The sequence below is a fragment of the Aquarana catesbeiana genome, linkage group LG03 (genome assembly GCF_042186555.1).
Source record: "Aquarana catesbeiana isolate 2022-GZ linkage group LG03, ASM4218655v1, whole genome shotgun sequence".
NCBI classification, from domain to species: Eukaryota; Metazoa; Chordata; class Amphibia; order Anura; family Ranidae; genus Aquarana; species Aquarana catesbeiana.
The window spans coordinates 598724763-598745970 of record NC_133326.1 but is presented as its reverse complement, the minus strand read 5'-3'; the positions used below and the strand labels follow the sequence as shown (position 1 = coordinate 598745970).

At 44.2% G+C, this 21208-nt stretch overlaps 1 protein-coding gene across 1 annotated transcript in view; it reads left to right on the top strand.

Moving 5' to 3' along the window:
* The first annotated feature begins 263 nt into the window (after positions 1-263).
* Positions 264-21208, top strand: part of STARD7 (StAR related lipid transfer domain containing 7) — a 32761-nt gene continuing 11816 nt past the window's right edge. The window contains exons 1-8 of the mRNA XM_073622058.1: positions 264-593; positions 5390-5550; positions 11489-11538; positions 11619-11729; positions 12961-13042; positions 13891-13893; positions 17315-17412; positions 19444-19528. Coding sequence (XP_073478159.1) covers positions 367-593; positions 5390-5550; positions 11489-11538; positions 11619-11729; positions 12961-13042; positions 13891-13893; positions 17315-17412; positions 19444-19528 — 817 coding nt within the window. The 5' untranslated portion in view covers positions 264-366. The remainder of the gene's footprint in view (positions 594-5389; positions 5551-11488; positions 11539-11618; positions 11730-12960; positions 13043-13890; positions 13894-17314; positions 17413-19443; positions 19529-21208) is intronic.

Genomic DNA, 21208 nt, shown 5'->3' with positions numbered 1-21208 from the left:
CATACTTCCTTGGGCATAGTTCCCTTTATTATATTAGATGTCATTGTCAGACAATAAAAGAAGGGTTCTGATTGGTTGCCATGGACACTTTAGCACTGTGAATGGCACAGAGGAGGACAACGATGAACCGATCCGTGTCCGATGAGCAGCCTGCCCGTCACATGGCCGGGTCACGTTATCCGCTCCATCGCAGTTGCCCTTGAACAGGGCCGCGCTTCAAGCCTGGAAGTTGATTCCCTGACAGGCACGACAGTCCACCAATCGGCGCTCCCGCTGCGGCGCCCTCGCCCAGTCTCTAGAGGCGGTGGGCGTGTCTCGGGCCTCGCTGTCGCAGGCGTGCTGCAGGCTGGTTGCTGTGGCTCCGGGATGTGGCAGCGGGTGGTACGCGGTGTGTCGGCGGGTCTGGCCGGGTGTCTGCGCTCCTGCCGGCCTCCGGTGTGTCACTATGGGAGCGGCCAGCAGAGGGAGAGCAGGAGCCTCCTCCGGGGTGTCTTCTACAGGAACAGGCCGGGGAGGACAGGGAGGCTGCTGGCCGCATTTACTGGGGCCTTCCTATGGGAAGAAGAGCGAGTGAGAGAGGAGGAGATCCTGAGGTGAGCTCTGGAGGACTGCAACTCCCAGCATGACCTGTGTGTGTACACTAGAGGGCAGTGTGTCTGCCTGGACCTGAGGACTATGCATCCTCTATGACAGGGGCAATACCAGACTATAGGGGCAGGACTGTGCCCATCAGGGGCAGAAAATGGCCCAACATCAGTGGGGGGTAAATAATGGCACATCATTGGTGTCAGTGAAATAAACCGTGTCCTGTCATTGGAGGAAGTCTGCCCCTTCGTTGGTGTCAGTGGATGAAATAGTTCCTCAAGGGCCAGTTAAAAGTAAAGGGCCACATTCCCCCCCACCTTAGGCCGCAGATTGGGGACCATTGCTCTATGCAGCCTGCACCCCCCTCCCCCAATAAGAGTCCATCCTCCATGCTGCAGCCTGCCCCCCCCCCCATAAGTCTATCCTCCATGCAGCCTGCACACCCCTCCCCCCATAAGAGTCTATCCTCCATGCAGCCTGCACGCCCCCCCAATCAGAGTTCATGCAGCTTCCAGCTCCCCCCCCCCCCAATCAGGGTCCAGCCTCAATGCAGCCTGCACCCCCCCCCCCCCCATTGGAGCCCAGTCTCCATGCAGCCTGCATCCCCCCAATCGGAACCCATCGTCCATGCAGCCTGCACCCCCTCCCCCCATCGGAGCCCATCATCCATGCAGCTTGCACGCCCCCCAATCAGAGTTCATGCAGCTTCCAGCCCCCCCTCAATCAGGGTACAGTCTCCATGCAGCTTGCACCCCCCCCCCCCCCCAAATCGGAGTCCAGCCTCAATGCAGCCTGCACCCCCCACCCCATTGGAGCCCAGTCTCCATGCAGCCTGCACCCCCCCCCAATCGGAGCCCATCGTCCATGCAGCCTGCACCCCCTCCCCCCATCGGAGCCCATCGTCCATGCAGCCTGCACCCCCTCCCCCCATCGGAGCTCATCGTCCATGCAGCCTGCACCCCCTCCCCCCATCGGAGCCCATCGTCCATGCAGCCTGCACCCCCTCCCCCCATCGGAGCCCATCGTCCATGCAGCCTGCACCCCCTCCCCCCATCGGAGCCCATCGTCCATGCAGCCTGCACCCCCTCCCCCCATCGGAGCCCATCGTCCATGCAGCCTGCACCCCCTCCCCCCATCGGAGCCCATCGTCCATGCAGCCTGCTCCCCCCCTCAATCGGAGCCCATCGTCCATGCAGCCTGCACCCCCCCCCCATCGGAGTCCATTGTCCATGCAGCTTCCACCCCCCCCATCGGAGTCCATCCTCCATGCAGCCTGCACCCCTCCAACCCCCAAATAAGTCAATCCATGCAGCTTGCACACCCCCCCAATCAGAGTCCATTGTCTATGCAGGAAATTCCTGCAAAGTGGAGGAATCGCTGGTTGTCACCAGAACTAGTGCCCCCATTGGAAGGTCGCTGGGGACAACCCACAATTTGGGATTTTCTTTCGGTGAGGATGGTAGATGGTACTTCCACACAGCACTGGGACTCTCCATCTGTCTGTGCATTACTATGAATCACAGCAGAAGGGTTAATGAAATTTCACATTGTGACATATCAATAAACTTGAATAAAAAAAGGTAAATAGTGGCTTATCCATTGAGAATGCAGGAAACAACCCCCTATGTGTAAAGAACAGACGGAGTGGATTGTTTCTGTTTTTGTGCTGGTGAGCGTGAATGAGCCCTTATAGCAGAACTTAAGTCCACAATACTTACCTTTCCTCAATTGGTCTGATGTTCATTGCCAGCTTCTTCCAGGTTGCTGGGCTGTGGCGGCTTCCACTGACTGGTAAGGGATGATATCACTCCTGTGCATGCCCGGGAGATCAGTTATCCCTGCACACAGGATCTGTCCCAGAATGTAAACTGAGCTGTGCTTGTGAAGACTCCAAGTGGGAAGTAGGTTGGTTTATTTTATTGCAGAATAAAGGGCCTGCCTACTCACAGTCTTTAACATTTAAGCTGGGTTCACACCGCAGCACGGAGCGGCTCACAGCAGGGGTGCGGTGCATTCCTGTTCACCGTTTCAGGTCCGACTTCAGCACAAATTTTTGTCTGAATTCGGACCTGAAACAGAACAGAAGACGCACAGGACCCCTGTGCAATTCGCACCGGAACTACTCCGGAGATGTGTGAATCAGCTCCATAGAGAGACAGTCACAATCTACTGACATGCAAATTGGATGCGGTGAAACCCACATCCAATTCGCAAAATAGTGTGAACCCAGCCTTAAACTTTAGTTCTGCTTTAACCACTTCCATACCCGGCCTATTTTGGCACTCCTCTCCTACATGTAAAAATCATCTTTTTTTTTTTTTTTTTTTTTTTTGCTAGAAAATTACTCAGAACCCCCAAACATTGTTTTCCATTAGACACCCTAGGGAATAAAATGGCGGTCCTTGCAACTTTTTATGTCGCAAGGTATTTGCGCAACGATTTTTCAAATGCTTTTCATGAGTTAAAATATATCAAAACAGTAAATTTATCCCAATTTTTTTTCTTGTATAATGTGAAAGGTTGTTACGCCGAGTAAATAGATACCCAACATGTCACGCTTTCAAATTGTGCACACTCATGGAATGGTGCCAAACTTCAGTACCTAAAAATCTCCATAGGCGACGCTTTAAAATTTGTCTGTTATCTGCACAGAGAGAAAATCTAGGGCCAGGTTGGGTACAAGCTGTTTAACTCCTTCCTGCTGATGTAACACATATATGGAGCCCCACTGCACTGGGCTTTTTTCTGTGGGGCCGCATATGTGCGTATCTCCCTATGTGATGGGAGTGTGCTGCACAGCGTGCTCCCAGAACAGAGACCGGGGTTTTCACCGAGAGCCCTGGGCCCCGTACTAACGATCAGGACCTGGAACTCACACTTTCAAGTCACCTGATCGCTGTGGTAGCCTCTGATTGGCTACCAGAGTGTTCAGTCACTGTGAAGCCCGTCTCTGTGAACGGAGAGAAAAGATACAATGTACCTTTCTCTTTCCTTGCAGAGAAGAAAAAAAGTGTGTGTGAAAAAAATTAAATAATGAATATTACAAAATAAAGAAAAAATACCAAGATCAAGGTTTGATCTAGGTCAGTGCCAGGGTTAGTGTTTGGGTAAAGTAAGGGTCAAAGATCAGAGTCAGTATATTTTGGGCAGGATTTTTTTTTTTTTTTTTTTAAATTGGCGTCATTGTGCTTTAGGGAGGACAAAAAAAAAAGCGCCCTACTGCTTCTGGGTTGTACTACGGGCACAAATAACATACACATACGTCAAAGTTGCAAAATTGTGCTTTGGCATTAAGATTTGTTTTACCCTTAGGCATGAAGGGGTTAAGCCACTCATGTGCTTTTATCATTGTGGAAGGGAAAGGGCATGTTAAGTTAAAGGATAAATTCACCTTGTGTAACATGTTACAGATGCACTGGCCCTCCGATCCCCAGTTCTGACAGCTAGCGTGAGATCTTCACCCCGCACTAGCTGTCACAATCTGAAACAAACCTGGCCCTGCGGGGCTCTGCACGTCCAGCCACGTCATCCATTCTCAGTGTTCTGTGAATTGGAAAACTACAAGGTCCGACAGCGTTTGTGGCTGTCAGTTTGTATCTCTCAATGAACTACAATGGTGCTTTTGAGCACTCTGAAGTTTGTGAACCCAAAAGTATAAATCACTGGCAGCCCCTCTAGTATAATTGGGTATACCACACTGTAAGGGCTCTTTCACACAGGGAGTCTGTATGTCCGTTTTTCATCCTTCCGTTTTTGGGATGAAAAACAGACATACATGTATCCCTATGGAGCATCGGATGTCAGCGGTGACATGTCCGCTGACATCCGACCCGCTCCGATCCGAAAAGGGTAACGGAGGAAAACCCTACTTTTCCACCCGTTTTCGGATCGGGTGACGACGGACACTACGGTCCGTCATCATCCGATCCCCCATAGGGGAGAGCGGCGCTCTGACAGGTCCGCGACGGACCTGTCATCTTCCTGTTCAGCGGGGATTGGCGGAGCGATCCCCGCTGAGCAAGCGGGTGTTCACGGGGTGGATCATCACTGATCCGCCCCGTGTGAAAGAGCCCTAAGTCTTTTATCAAAACAAGGCATGTAAATACCTTTTTAGAGCGATCTTCAGACCGGTCATGAGACCACTGTACACCTCCAATACATGGCTACTTCCAGGTGGGGGGGGCGAGATCTCCCTCTGACATCAGCCGGGGAGGTCACATGACCACTCAGCCCCTCCTGCAGTAGCTCTGGAGACTGCCTGAGAGTCACGTGACCGGCCTAAAGATCGCTCTAAAAAAGATATTTACATCCCTCGTTTGAATAAAAGACTTATACAGTGTGGTATGCCTAACTATAATAGAGGGGCTGATGGAGGGACGTATGCTGACCACAGTGGTCAGGGCTCGGCAGACCGGTCTATCGTGGTCAGCGCAGCGAGAGGGATAGAGGAAGTGGCCGGATCAGCCAGGTTTTTTTTTTTTTTAACATTAGAGGGGATATATATATATATATATAGGCAGAGTGAATATATAAATGTCTTACAGACAGGGATTTAGTTATGTCCTATGTAGTGCCAACCTCTTTGCCTCCTATGAATAAAAAAACTGTACATTATGTAACAGTATGCTTTGTGTGGCAGACTAAATATGGCATGTTTGGATAGTGCTGATAATTTTATATAATGAATGATTAAGGATCATGCCGCACCCTTCAGCCAAGGGCAGGGGAGAATGACCGCCTAAGATGAACGGGATGTCTCAGGCCCTCCTGCTTTGATTCATATAAAGTCTTTGTGTCTTTGCAGGCCCGCTGAAGAGATGAAGAAGGCACAGTTTGCAGCGCACAAAGCTCACTGTTACAGTTCAAAGTGTGAGGACGATGAAGGATGGGAACTTGTCATGGATAAAAAAGACTTCAGGCTGTGGCGCAGACCAATAGAAGGGACCCATCTGTATCAGTACAGAGGTAAGATCTACTTATTGGCTTATCAATTATGCAGTCCAGACATTATCCTGGAAAACGTTAATCTTTCTACCAGGAGCAGCTTTAACCTTACAAGTGCTTGCTGTAAAGGATTTAAAGTGTATGTCAGGCCAAAATTTACTTTACAGTCTGATTGTACAATCTTCTTTAGCTCTACCGACAAATATTTGTTTGGCAAGGGCCGCCTGATTGGATACAAGTTGATTGGATGGTTTAGGTTGGCCCTTATATTACATTGATTGTACTGCCAGATAGTAACATGTATGTTGACTCCTAGAGAGATTTACCTTCCTGTTCTGTTAACATGTCTCACTTGACTGGAAGTGGGAGGAAATCGGCTACATCTGCTTATTTTTGTCTGTGTTGCTGAGAGCCCCCCCCTTACTTCCTGTCTGTTAAAAACCTTGCCAGCAGTACAGGACGTGAGGGTGAATCTCTCTAATGGAGTCTTGAATGGCAGAGAAATCAGCCAGGGTTCCAGCTCTTCCCATTTCTATCCAACGTTTTTAAGACAAAGTTTGGCTGGACATGCACTTAAAACTGCTGTAACTTTCATACTTAAAGTTAGCTTGTTAATTTAATATTACTAAGATCGATTATTGTATTAAGGCTGAGCATTTAAGGATAAGCAAATGATCTAAATACAAGAGACCTGTACTCTTGGTGTGCTTTGTTTGTTTTCAATTAAAACGTTAAAAGAGAAGTTCAGGTTTTTTGCTTCTTTTTCAAAATCATACCTTGGTGGATGCTGCATCGGTCCTGTGCTGCACCTGTCCCCTGAGGGCTCTAAGACTGAGAACTGAGCGATCAAACACAGATGATTGCTCAATCTGATCTATCCTCCCGTGCTGGGCTGTGAAGGGGGTGGGCTCAGGCTCTCAGCAGCTCGCTGAGAGCCTGAGCCAGGTGCCAGTCCACAGTTGTGGGTGGATCCTGACTTTATTGTTGCAATCTTGCCCCAGGCTGGATCGACTCGGTGACGCCAGCCAACAGCTAGCTCCAGCCCACTGTCTGTTGAAAATGGGTCACAGGAGTGCAGAACAAACTGCACTCCTGTGATCCACAGCAGAAGTACAGCCAAACAAGCTTTGGCTGTACTTCTCCTTTAATTGATCTGGTGTGAAACTTGGCCTCTGTGCAGGAGCTTGCAGTGATAAACCGGTCACTGCATTTTTTCGAATGACACCCATGCCGAGCAGCTGACCTGAGTTCAGAATGCAGCCAGGCAGCTGCTCAACACAGGACATGGAAGTAAGTGGAGATCACTGGAGTAGAGTACATTGGTCCAAGCTAGACCAATGTAAATTTATATGAAATATCCATACCTAGAATTCATCATAAAGCAGCTTTTTCTAAAGCCACAATTTTACCTTCATTTAAAGCGGGGGTCCACCTATCTATCGTTTTATTTTTTTTTTTTGGAGTTCATTCACAAACTTTTCTTCTCATGATTATCTACTCACATGTTCTGTGTAATAAGTCCGCCTGTGTCCGATTTCGTTGTAAAGAATAACTTATAAAATTCACTGAAGGCGGTTTCCATCTTCATTGTGGGCATTTGAAGCCCACAAGCATGTATTTCCTGGATGCGGTGAATGCTGTGCTCCCAGCATTCACTGAGATGTTGTGATGACGCTGTTGCACAATGCATGCTGGGAAGCCTGTGACTAGCTCCCAGGGGACTGTGGGAGGTCTGGGAGAGGCTAGAAACACGCCTACTCCCATGGAGGAAAACCAGGAAGTGCTAAGAAGATTAGGGAAAAAAAAAGGTAATTACGGCGATTTAAATTTTTTACACAGCATGTCAGCATCTAGGCAAGGAAGAGAATGCATAGAGATAATGTTCAAAATTTGGGTGGAACCCCGCTTTAAAGTTATAAATTCTTGGCTGTCAAGTGATGCAGTGAGTGGTCTGCATACTAATACATTCTGTCCAGTAATGACCATTACCTTTTAAATGACACCTAGCAGCTCACGAATGCTACCAGACTAGCATGTTCTTTGCTAATAGGTTAGTTAATGAAGTCATTGTAAACCGGGGTAGTGAATTAAAATTTAAGGAGGTCCGTCACTAAAATTTTTCTTCTGACTGAGGTCTGCATCACAAGTCTGTGCCATGAAAGATTGTACAAGTCTACTTTCCTCTTTTTGGCAACGCCACGCTCTGGCGCTTTTCTTACCGCTTCCTCCACGCACTCTGGTAATTCTCTGTAAATGTCCCCAATAATGTTCCCCCTTACATCAGGTGTCCCTACCAGAGTAATTCATTACATTGGGTGCCCTCATAAATTGGTTGCCACTGTTAGGGTACCCCCTAACATCAGGTATTCCCTTGAGATTGCCTACTTACACCAGGTTTCTTCATTAGAAGGCCCCCTTACATCAGGTGTCCCCTTAACATAAAATGTGCCCATCAGCGTGCCCCTTATTTATGTTAAGGGGCACTCTGGGCACATTATGTTAGTGGAGGCACACTGATGGGTATATTTTATGTTAAGGGGCATGCTAATGGGTACATTTTATCTTAAGAAGCACTCTGATGGACACATTTTGTTGTGCCCATCAGAGTGCCCCTTAAAATAAGGGGGACGCTGATGTGCACATTTTAACATAAAATATGCCCATCCGTGTGAACCTTAATAAAATAAGGGGCAGCAACCAATGACTGTGGAGCAGAGATGTGGCACTTAAGATAAAGAGAAGAGATAAACAGCACTACAGCAAGCTGACAATTCATTCTGATCTTTTTCAAAGCCTCCTGCAGCTTTTAATCCCACAGAGCAGACACCAGATGAAGGCTTTAGACAGCGATCTCCCATCAATCAGCAGCAGTGATTGCTGCTTACGACCTCCTCCACAGTGGTCACTGTTCCTACAACTCTCCCCTCTCAGGGTGATCACTGTTTTCTTATGCTGTGAAGATGGTGACATATTTACACACTGCGTCTCTGCACACCGCCAAATAGGCAAGACTTTACACTGACAGTCCGGCGGTCCAGACAGGAGCGTTGCTCCTGAGGGCCCTTGGAAGTCATACTATGGCAGAGAGGCCCCACATCAGCCAGAACATACAAGATGACTTAATGACTTTTTCCCAACTATGATCACAAGACAGTTCATACGCTACCATGATGTCATGAAGGTCTGATTTAATGCAGATAACTTTGGATCGCAGCAGTGGGGACACAGAGTAAGGGTTGGTGATTAAATTGTTGGGCTTTAAGTGTAAGTTTACCTCTTCACAAATAATGCAAAGGAGAACTAACACCCCCCCACCCCAATGGCCCCAGCTGCACTTGAATGATTGAACAGTAATCATTTATGGTGGTAAGTGCAGAAGGGAGGGTGTAGGGCAGTGATGGCGAACCTTGGCACCCCAGATGTTTTGGAACTACATTTTCCATGATGCTCAACTACACTGCAGAGTGCATTAGCATCATGGGAAATGTAGTTCTAAAACATCTGGGGTGCCAAGGTTCGCCATCACTGGTGTATGGTGTTCACCTTTTCTATTTTTTTTTTTTTTTTTTTTTCTCTGAAAAGGTGAACTTTCTCTTTTAAGATTTACTTATTATTTATTTCTCATTGTATGTATCAATAATGTTAAAGATCAGTTTTTTCTATGGCGTATTAAAGTGACACGGGAGTGCAGTGACAATGTGCACAGTACATTAACCCGTAACATCAGATGATGTGAACTTCTCACCTCGACCCTTGTTAGGAGAAATCTTGTTGGCACATCACACTGCCTTATTGAAAAGAAAATGTCAGTTAGTCTTCTGTCTACTCTGTAGATATGTGGGTGGTTTATTAGTCCCTCCCAGGATGTGGTAGAACTTGAGACACAATAAAAGCAGCAGGAAATAGCTTGAGTTCTGCTAACACTGAAAAGGAATATATTTATAAATTCAATTTAGAATACTTAATTTCTTTGTGCATCATCTGCTTTTGAAAAATCCTTTCTGGAGGAGTGTGAAGATTGTGGCTTTTTTTTCTTTTTCATTTGTGACGTGTGTGTGTGTGTATATATATATATATATATATATATATATATATATATATATATATATATATATATATATATATATATATATATATATATGTATGTGTGTGTGTGTGTGTATATATATATAAATTTTTTTTTTTTTTTTCAGTTTGTCTATAAAAGTAAAGCTGATCATACAAAATCTGATTGTATAATCCCTTAGATTTACCATTCTTGCCATACACATGACTTTTTTTTTTGTCAATTTCAACTGATTTTAGCAAAACTTTGATCACCAAAATGATCAAACAGATCATGACAACCTACCATCAAAAGTCTGTATATTTGTATGTGTATCCTGTATAAAATTGTGTTTGAAATATGCCAGATTGTGTCACCAAATGAAAGTTTACAACTGTGCATTGAGGTCAACACGGGGGGCTTCCAGTGCTGACTCCCTCCTATTCCAAAGTGCTAATAGTATGACTCCCATTCTGACCTCCTGGCTTCAGTACTTTGAATCACTGACTCGGGACAGGGAATGCTGTGGGTCAACTTAACAGCCAGTCATCTAGCATTTGCAGGAGGTGGTCAGCAACAGCAGGCTTACTTTAAAGTGGTTGTAAACCCTTCCATATACCCAGGTGATAGATACAGAGATGAAACAAATCCTTCTACGTAAGTTGTATCTGTTTATCTGCAGTCCTCTGGCCTCTACATCCATAATGTCCAGAATGTATAAAGCTTGTGAGAGTGTTCAGAAAAAAGGGTCTTGAGCTACAATGTCCCTCTGCAAAGCTCAGTGAGTAGAGCTCTGAGAGCTGATTGGAGAGCGCACCCCCCCCTCCCTCCACACAGCTCACAGGAACCGAGCTGAGGCTGTCAATCTGCTGGATGTCCCTCCCCTGTCACCATTTTTTCTCCTGGTGTCAGGAAAACTTGTAAGAAGTAATTCATGCTGATAGCAGAGGAACAAAGCAGCAGACAGAAATTACACATAGTGCTCTGGATTGAGACAGGTACACACTATAGAGGATTACACTTTGTTAATATTTCATTTCTGGGATTTACAACCACTTTCATTTAACGTGGCTATAAAGTCAGAAGATTTTTTTTTTTTTTTTCTATCTTGATGCATTCTGTGTGCGCAGCAGTGCCCCCTCTGCCCCCCAATACTTACCTGAGCATTGGCTCCCGCTGCTGTCAAAGTGAGTGAGCCAATAAAGAGAGAGAGCGGGCGGGGCCAAGCCACAGCTCCATGTCTGAATGGACCCACAGCAGCAGCTCGGCTACCCCCATAGCAAGCTGTTCACTGTGGGGAAGGAGCCAGAAGCGCCAGTGAGGGACAAGAAGAGGGAGGATCTGGAATGCTCTGTGCAAAACCAATGCACAGTGCAGGTAAGTATGACATGTTTGTTCTTTTTAAATGAGAAAAAAAAACTGAGAGTTTACTATCACTTTAACTGACGGATGGGAAGGTTTGTCCCTAAATGAAAGCAAGAATTTTACCTGTGATTACCTCACCCTCCCCCAACACCATTCAGTGTCTCGGATGATCTAGGTGACTGCTCCGTGATTCCAGTCATCGAACAAAGGCAATTACTTTAAAGGGTCCATAATCGCCCATCCAAGCCAAACAGTACTGTTCAAGTGATGCTTCTCCCTGCTTCCAGCACTAGAAGGGGCCTGCCCCCAGAGACCTGTGTGATCAGTCTAGTAAACCTAAGCACTAATCAATCCTGATAGGCAATGATTTTTGATCCAGTAATTGATTTGGGGTAACAAAGTTTGACTATAAATTGTTCTAGAAACAAATCCTGTCATTTTTTGATTGGCCGCTACCTTCAACACCTCCACTGTTTAATCCCCCATTTTATTGTGATAGAGGCTGTGTAAAAGTTTGTAGCTCAATGTGACTGTTTTGTTTCTCAACAGTATTTGGCTCGTATAAAGATGTGACACCTCGCCAGTTCTTTAATGTGCAGGTATGAATCTCCTCCATTTGTATGTTGCATTGCAGAGTTCATGTTGCTTTGTTGCTGATTTGTCTTCATCTTGCCCACAGTTAGATACAGAGTACCGCAAAAAGTGGGATGCATTGGTGATTAAACTGGAAGTGATTGAGAGAGATGTGGTCTCTGGATCAGAAGTTGTTCACTGGGTCACTCATTTCCCAGTAAGTACTGGTTTGTTGGTCGTAAATACAGTCCATGCATGTTTATTTAAGATATTGCATTGTAGATACTACTAACAGAAGCTGTATTTAATGTCCCTGGTTGTTAACCACTTCCCAACCACCTTCCATAAATATGCTGCAGCAAGATGGCTCTATTGTGCAAAATATTTTGTCAATCGCCACTGGGGCAGGCGCGCGCCCAGCCAGAGCCACCACCTTTGGCTGATTGGCCACAGGGGGAGCCAATTAGCGGACGTGACGTCCGCCGGCTCCCCACAGCAGCAGAACGGCGGACTGCTTGTTTACATCGTGCTGTCAGGCATTGACACTGTTCTAGTGTTTCTGCTAATCAGGAACACGGATCAATGTTTATGCAGTAAGAAAGCACAATTGGGGAATACACTTAACTCTTTAATCACCCCTGATGTTAACCCCTTCCCTGCCAGTGTCATTTATACAGTGTCGGTGCATATTTTTAGAACTGATCACTGTAATAATGTCACTGGTTCCCAAAAATGTGTCACTTGTCAGATAGGTGTCCGATCTGTCTGCCGCAATGTCGCAGTCCCGCTAAAAATCACTGATCACCGTCATTACAAGTAAAAACTAAGTAAAAATGCCATAAATTCCCCTTTTTTTTTTTTTTTTTTTTTTTTTTTTTTTGTAGATGCTATAACTTTTGCGCAAACCAATCAATATACGCTTATTGGGATTTTTTTCTTTACCAGAAATATGTAGCAGAATACACATTGGCCTAAATTGATGAAGAAATTTAGATTTTTACAGTGGAGGTGATCAAATTCCACCAAAAGAAAGCTGTATTTGTGGGAGAAAAAGGACATCAATTTTATTTGGGTACAGCATCGCACGACCACGCAATTGTCCGTTAAAGTAACGCAGTGCCGTATCACAAAAAATGGCCTTGTTATTAAGGGGGTAAAACCTTCTGGGGCTGAAGTGGTTAAATGTCCAATAAGATTTACAACTGCTTTATTCCTAGAAGCCTCAAACAAGCAGCAATCTCACTGCTGTAGCCTCCACACAGTTTTTAGTGTGCTGAAATAATTTGTTTTTAAAGGTTTTTGCTAAGGAAAGTTTGGATTATTAAAGCCATTCTACACCTTTTTAACCAAATTGTTTAGCTTGGCCCATTGCCCTGAATTTTAGAGTCATTGTCAAAAATATTAAAATTCATATTGCATATTGTTTTCTTTACTCTTTTTCCATGCAGTATCCAATGTACTCTCGGGACTATGTGTACATCAGGAAGTATCACGTGGATCAGGAGAGTAACCTCATGGTGTTGGTCTCTCGTAATATATACTTTGTAGTGTCTTTTCTTGTGATGGCTCAGTTTATGTGGCTTGCAGTTTAGCTTAATAATGTCCACTTTTTTTCTTTTTTAGTTTGTTTTTTATGCTGCTAGAGTTGTGTGTGCAGCCATTTTTAATGTTCTGAAGATAACCACAAATAGAAAATACTCTTAACTGAGGATATAAAGTGGTTTGCAGAAGATCTGGAACTTAAAAGTAAAACGATGAATTTATGAAAACTCTAGTAAAATTAGTTGTACAATAAAGGAAGTTCCTTTTAATCCCCCATGTCAGGCTGCACTTGTCAGTTTTGTAGAGCCCAGTCTTAAGGATCTGAATGAGACTTAGAAAAGGTACACACATGCACAGTAGTGCTGGAGGCTGAGCTCATTTGGCTTCTTTTTTTTCCTTCAAAGTGCTATTAAAGGAAGATCTTGTTTGTTATTTAAAAAAGCCCAGATCCTCCTCTTCTCGCGTTATTTGCTGGTGCTCCTGTACCCTCCCTCCTGCTGAGAGCCCTCAGAGCAAGCAGCTTGCAATGAGGGCACCCACGCAGGCTCGCCCCCGAGCCACTGCTCTTTGTCCATTCACACATGGAGTGTTGCTCGGCCCTGCCCCCACTCACTGGCTGTGATTGACAGTGATGTGGGATCCTCCACTTAAAGAGGGGCTTAAACCAGAGTACTAGTGTCTCATTACCTCCAGGAAGAGAAGAGCCCCAGGTGCTGGCTAAATGCTGGTGCAAGTAGAAGAGGACAAGAAGACCTGGACAGCTGCACACCGGAATGGATATATCCATCTTTTATTCAAAATACAGGATCATGGAGTACACAAAACACGAGTGTGAGGTGGTACAAAAATAGCTGATGCGTTTCGCACTTACACCAAGTGCTTACTCATAGGTGATTGACAGTAGCTGGAGTCAATGGCTCCTACTGCTCTCAGACAATGAGGAGGAAGAGACCCAGGAGAGCTGGTGCTCTCATGCAGATTGCTGGATTAAGATGGGACTCAGGTAGGTATTTGGGGAGGTTGCTGCACACAGAAGTGTTTTCACAGTTGTGCATAGAATGCATGAAGGCAAAAAACCTTGATCAAGCTTGAATTATACTCGCATTAAAGCGGGGTTCCAGCCTGGGGGACAAAAAAAAGTCAGCAGCTACAAATGCTGTAGCTGCTGACTTTTTTAATATAAGGACACTTGCCTGTCCAGGGTCCCCGCGATGCCGGCACCTCAAGCTGATCTGTCCCATCGGCTTCGGATGCAGGTCCTGGCATTGCTAGTAAGGGAAACCCTTACTTGCTGCCGCGGTGCTAAACAGGAAGAAAACTGATTACCCCATGGAAACAAGGTAAATCAAGCCAAAAAGAAATGTCCAATGTGGTTTTAACTTGCCGCTATGAAGTGGATAGTGCAAACATGGAAATGTGGGTGGAACTCCACTTTTAAATAAATTTTATTTTAAGAGGCACAGAAAATTTTCCATGAATAATCCTGCAGCATTATGATATAAAGTAGAACTCCAGACAAACCTCTAAATACACAGCTCAAATAAAATATATGTACTGTTGCCTGCAAAATGTAATTTTGCTCAGCCAGTCTTGTGGTTTCCACACCTATGCCACACTGCACAGCTAGATGTATCTTCCTGGTTCAGCTTTACAACTTCTTGGGTCACTTTATCGTTGGACAAAGGTGGTGATGCAGTGTCCAGTTTAAAGGTCAGAGAGGTTTCATTGGAAGATGTAAAGCTGAACCAGAAGGGGGTGTTGTCGTCTTCACAGGCTGTAGTATTGCAGAGATGTGGAAATAGGTCGATTTAACCTAATTTCAAGTTATTGGCAGGTAAAGAAGCGTACATACAGTGCCTTGAAAAAATATTCATACCCCTTGAAATTTTCCAAATTTTGCCATGTTACAACCAAAGAAGTGAATGTATTTTATTGGGCTTTTATGTGATAGACCAACTCAAAGTGGCACATAATTGTAAAATGGAAGGAAAATGATTAAATGGTTTTCAAAATTTTTTACAAATATCTGAAAAGTGTGGCGTGCGTTTGTATTCAGCCCCCTTTACCCTGATACCCCTAACTAAAATCTAGCTGCTTGCCAGCCAGAAGCATCACCTGCGTGATGTTAACACACTGACATGTTATCGCTAACTTTCTATCACTAACTTCCTCAGTGCGAAAGGAAGTTAGCGATAGGCTGACGAAACATGTCAGTGTGTTAACATCCCACAGGTGATGCTTCTGGCGGGCAAGCAGCTAGCGGGTCAGCCTTAATGGTGAGTGTTTGGTGATTTTATCTGCAACGTTTTTTACCTTGCTATTGGACTTGAAGGAACCACTTGGAGGTACTGAATAGCTATTTGGATGCAGATCACTGGATGGATGGACTAGATGGAAGATAACGGTGGTGAGATCCCCCTATTTTGTCTATACTGGCCCTCTGTTGTGCAGCCACCTTGCCCAAGCGTATCTTTTAGTTGTGGGCTTACCTTCAGAAATCCACTCACAGCACCTGATGAGCGATTTAGTTTGCAGGTTCTTCATGCATAGGAGGAGTATTGACTTGCATTTGCACGAGCACCTTCCCAGTTCATTGTGGAACTAACCAGCGGACCCAAGCTTACCTGGCTGATTATCTCCAACATCCCCCCCCCCCACCACCACCACCACTATGGTCATAACTTAAAGCGGAGTTCCACAAAAAAGTGGAAGCTCATCTGATTCCTCCCCCGGTGCTACAATTGGCACCTTTTCAGGGGGAAGGGGGGTGAAGATACCTGTCTAATACAGGTATTTGCACCCACTTCCTGAAATAGACTCCTTGGGAGTCACGCCCCTTCCCGCAAACACCCCCCCCCCCCCCCCCCCCCCCCGCTGTCTCCTGGGACTCATTAACTGGATTCTACTGTGAGTGAGTGGTGGTTTGGATGGGTGAGTGTGCAGCTGCTTCCTGTTAGTAAGAAAACGTTGTCTTTTTATTTTAACAAGTGTTGGTGAAGAGATTGGATTTGCCAATTTAATTGAACATTTTTTTCAATAAAGCAATGTGCGTTTTACTCAGTGTGCCACTTGGAGAGTTTATCTTTCCTTTGTGTTATCTTTATGGAAGAGTGACAAAAGAAAGCCATAACGGGATAAGAAATCCCCTTTGCAGTTTGTGAGAAGCCATGTGGGGGACACAGCAAACATGTGGAAGAAGGTGCTCTGGTCAGATGAGACCAAAATTTAACTTTTTGGCCTAAAAGCAAAACGCTATGTGTGGCGGAAAACTAACACTGCACATCACCCTGAGCACACCATTCCCACCGTGAAACATGGTGGTGGCAGCATCATGTTGTGGGGATGCTTTTCTTCAGCAGGGACAGGGAAGCTGGTCAGAGTTGATGGGAAGATGGATGGAGCCAAATACAGGACAATCTTAGAAGAAACCCTGTTAGAGTCTGCAAAAGACTTGAGACTGGGAGGGAGGTTCACCTTCCAGCAGGACAAAGACCCTAAACATACAGCCAGAGCTACAATGGAATGGTTTAGAACAAAGCATATTCATGTGTTAGAATGGCCTAGTCAAAAGTCCAGACCTAAATCCAATTGAGAATCTGTGGCAAGACTTGAAAATTGCTGTTCATACGCTCTCCATCCAATCTGACAGAGCTTGAGCTACTTTGCATAGAAGAATGGGCAAAAATGTTGCTCTCTAGATGTGCAAAGCTGGTAGAGACATCTCCAAAAAGATTTGCAGCTGTAATTGCAGTGAAAGGTGGTTCTACAAAGTATTGACTCAGGGGAGCTGAATACAAATGCACGCCATACTTTTCACATTTATTTGTAAACAAATTTGAAAACCATTTTATCATTTTCCTTTCACTTCACTATTATGTGCCACTTTGTGTTGGTCTATCACATAAAATCCCAATAAAATACATTTACGTTTTTGGTTGTTACGTAAAAAATTTCAAGGGGTATGAATACTTTTTCAATGCACTGTATTTTTATTTAATGCGCATTTTAATATTTTTATTTCATTGTATTTTCCTGCATTCAGTAGAGCAGCTGTTGCTAAAAGGAAGTTCTGCAATTATGTGTGTTATCAAATAATGTATATACTGGACTTCAGGTCCAGTATGAATCAGATGGCTGATTGACTTTATACTGTTGAGTCCCAAAATAAACTGTACAGGAACACAAACCAAAGTCACTGCAGACATTTGGAGAGCTGTTTCATTGATGGTGTTTGAGCTTTCTTTTTCTTGACTTACAGAGCAGTGGAGCACCCAGAGGTACCAGAATCTCCTGACTTTGTGCGAGTGCATAACTACCAGTCTGAGATGGTGATCAGACCTCATACAACATTTGATGAGGTATGGCTTTAGTATCAGATACACTAGTGGTGGTTGAGTGACGTATCAATTGTGAGTGGTAGGACGTTATAAATTTAAAGTGATTGTAAATCCTTGAATATATATATATATATGAAAATATATATATATATATATATATATATATATATATATATATATATATATATATATATATATATATATATATATATATATATATATATATTTTAAATATAACATACTTCTCTCTTTTGCACAGAGCAGCCCCAATCCTCCTCTTCTCAGGTCCCTCACCAGCGCTCCTGGCTCCTTCCCTCCTTTGAGTGTCCACGATAGCAAGGGGCTTGCTATAAGGACACTCGTGCGGGCTCACTGCTGAGCAGGCTCTGTGTGCCCATTGACACACAGAGCGTGGTTCGGCCCTGCCCCTGCTCCCCTCCTCACTGGCTATGATTGACAAACCTCTGCTGTCTTTGAGTCAATGAGGAGTGATAGAGCCATTGATCGAGGTATGTGTAAGGGATGGGGGGGACTGCACCCTGAAGGTATTTTAACTTAATGCAGAGAATGCATTAAGGTAAAAAGCTAAAAAATTAGTGTGCAAAAGCAGAGGGAAAAGCTCTAGTTATCAGTATTTTCTGTGCATCTGAGTGCTTGCCATGCCTTATTCTGCACTGTGTCTGTGTTGAGGTGGTCATATTGGTAGAGACGGTTTTTGTTTCATCATGTCAGAGCCTCTTCAAAAGGAAAACTTTGAGCAGAACTGTAGTGACATCAGCAAATGTTCTAAGTCTAGCAGTCTAAGGCTGCTTTAAATCTTACACTGCAGATATACTACAGCTTTCAGGCTACAGGTATACTCACATACCTGGAAGTACATTGCTGTTTTGCAGGAAGAATTCAAGACAAAGGGTGTGTTTTTTTTTTTTTTTTTTTTTTTTTTTTTTTTTCAGGGGTATGTTTGTAGGCATAATTAACATTTCTAAATGTTCCTAGAATATAGACGATCCTCACTTTTAGTTCAGATCTACCTCAGCCATTTGGGTAGTTAAAGCATAAGGGTTACATCCTAAAGAAAGCTTCCAGCAAAGTTTCTAGGATGCATCTTCTACATTGAGGTGTGTGTGTGTATAGAAGAAATTATTTCGCAGGTGAGAGAAAATTATTAGAGTAAATAAATATGCAACAAAAAAAGGCTCCTGGCAATACCACAACAGAACAAATGGTGTAAAGATATCTAAAAGGTAAATATTGTATAGCGCAGCAATTTGTTTTAGATCTTGCGTTGAGCACTTCTCCTGCTGCCGCTATTACTGGCTGCCCAAATGACAGCTGGGAATTGCTTTGCATCGCACAGCAGTTTAAAATGACAGTCAGCAAGTGTAATTTAGTAAATACAGTGTGTGGTTTCATTGTATTTACTAATCATTTCATGTATAGATCTGCATATGACATCAGTTTTTTGGAAGTATCGTAAAGCAAAGACTCTGGATGGCTGCACTTCCAAAAATCCTCTTTATTGAAGCTTCATGTGACAGGTGGTTAACAGATGGAGCAGGGGACAAAGAGGTAGACGCGTTTTGTGCAAATATTGGCACTTAGTCAGTTAAAGACTTACAATAACAAAATTAAAAAAACTTTGGGTAATCCAAACAACCCCCCCTCCCGTTTAGTTGTTGTGTTTTTTCTTTTTTATTGTGTATTTTTTTTTCGTATTAAAAAAGAAACAAAAAAAAAAAAAAAAAAACACAACCCTCACTTATTAATAAAATATTGTAATAATTTATGTAAAAAATTATTTAATTTCAAATAAGTACGTATACTGTTAAACCACATGACAACTGGTAACATTCATAGGCACATTTTAGTAGCAAGGCCTTGAGCATACTCCATAATCCAGTTGTCATACCTTTTAAAGCCCATTGGGGTTGGATGTTTTTGTTCTGGGATTTTGCTGTGTTGTGTAAAGGATACCCATAGCCGTAAATGTGGGGAAGTACTCAGAGTATTCATTTTTGTGTTGCTAATAGTTGTTTCTAATTTTTCTTTTAGAATGGCTTTGATTACTTGTTGACATATAGCGACAACCCACAGACTGTGTTTCCTCGCTATTGTGTAAATTGGATGGTATCCAGTGGTAAGTTAATTTAGATATTTTATCATGTATTAACCCACATACCAGATTCCCCCCCCCCCCCCCTTATGTTTGGCTTATACTACCTGATCATCTCAAACATTTCCCGATTCAAATTCCAAAACTTTTTTTTGAGCCACAACATTTTATAAATAGCCAGAATTGATAAAGTGATTCAGGGGCATCACCTACTAAGTAGGATCTGTACAGTGGCAAGAACAAGTATGTGAACCCCTTAGAATTAACTGTTTTTCTGCAGTAAATTGCTTTGTATCCCTTTCCAGCCTTATGCAGATCAACTTTTTTTTGATCATACGTGTTCATAGAGCTCTTTTTTGCGAGGCATGGTTCACATCAGCTACTATTTCTTATGAACATCAATCTTAAAATGTTTAAGTGCCTTTTATCAATCAAAGTAGCTCTAAACCACACCTCCAAACTCATTTCATCAATTGGACTACAGATATGCAAATGACTGACCTCAAGCTTTCGTTGAAGTAATTAGTCTATGGGTTCACTTACTACTTCCACCAGAATGTTTAATGGGTGTTTTTAATAAAGATGTGAGAAATTAGAATTGTTTGTGTTATTAGCTTAAGCACATTGTGTTTGTCTATTGTTGTTGTGACTGTTGTAAATGTTCGCTGGTTTATTGTAAATAGTAGTGTGGTGATTATCTATTATACAAAAGATCAGCGTGTGACATTAATAAACATCAATGGATTTCAGTTGTGCCCCACAAGGCCCCCCCCATGAACAATGTGCCTGGCTGCGGAGTTCATTTCCCTGTTCCTGCACTTGGTGCACTGATTGGCAGCACTGATAGGTGGCACTGGCAGCAATGATGTGCACTAATAGCTGCCCCCATTTGACACTCATGGGCGGCATTGATTTGCACTGGCAGGGGAGAGGAGGAGTTTCACACGCAGCAGAGAGACTTGCCAGAGCCGCTCGGTGTGTGAAACTATCAGCTAATGTAACTACCGTATTTATCGGCGTATAACACGCACTTTTTTCCCCTTAAAATCAGGGGGAAATCGTGGGTGCGTGTTATACGCCGATCCCTGCTAATCGTGAACTATCGGCGGCGATAGCCGCCGACATTCACATGGCGAGTAGTTTTAAATATGGCGCCGCGGAGTTTGGAGGGACTCGGCGGAGCTGAACGAGCGCCGCCGAAATCACAGTGAGCCGAGATACATAGTCGAGTGTATTCGGCTCTTTCCAGCGCCGCTCACAGTCACGCCCAGTCCCGCCATTGGACCTGTGTTATGCCCATCATAGGGCGGGACTGGGCGAGACTGTGAGCGGCGCCGGAAAGAGCCGAATACACTCGACTGTGTATCTCGGCTCACTGTGATTTCGGCGGCGCTCGTTCAGCTCCGCCGAGTCTCTCCGAACTCCACGGCGCCATATTTAAAACTAAATGCAGCTATGTGTATGTCAGCGGTGAGCATGGACACTGGGGGCAAGGCTGCACTGACCACTAGGGCAAAGCTGCACTGACAAGGTTGCACTGACCACTAGGGCAAAGCTGCACTGACAAGGCTGCACTGGGGCAAAGCTGCACTGACAAGGCTGCAGATGAACACTGATGAGGCTGCATTGATGGGCATTTTAATGTAAGTTTTTTTTTTTTTTTTTTTTTGTTTTTTTTTTTTCCTTAAACTTCCCTCCTAAAAG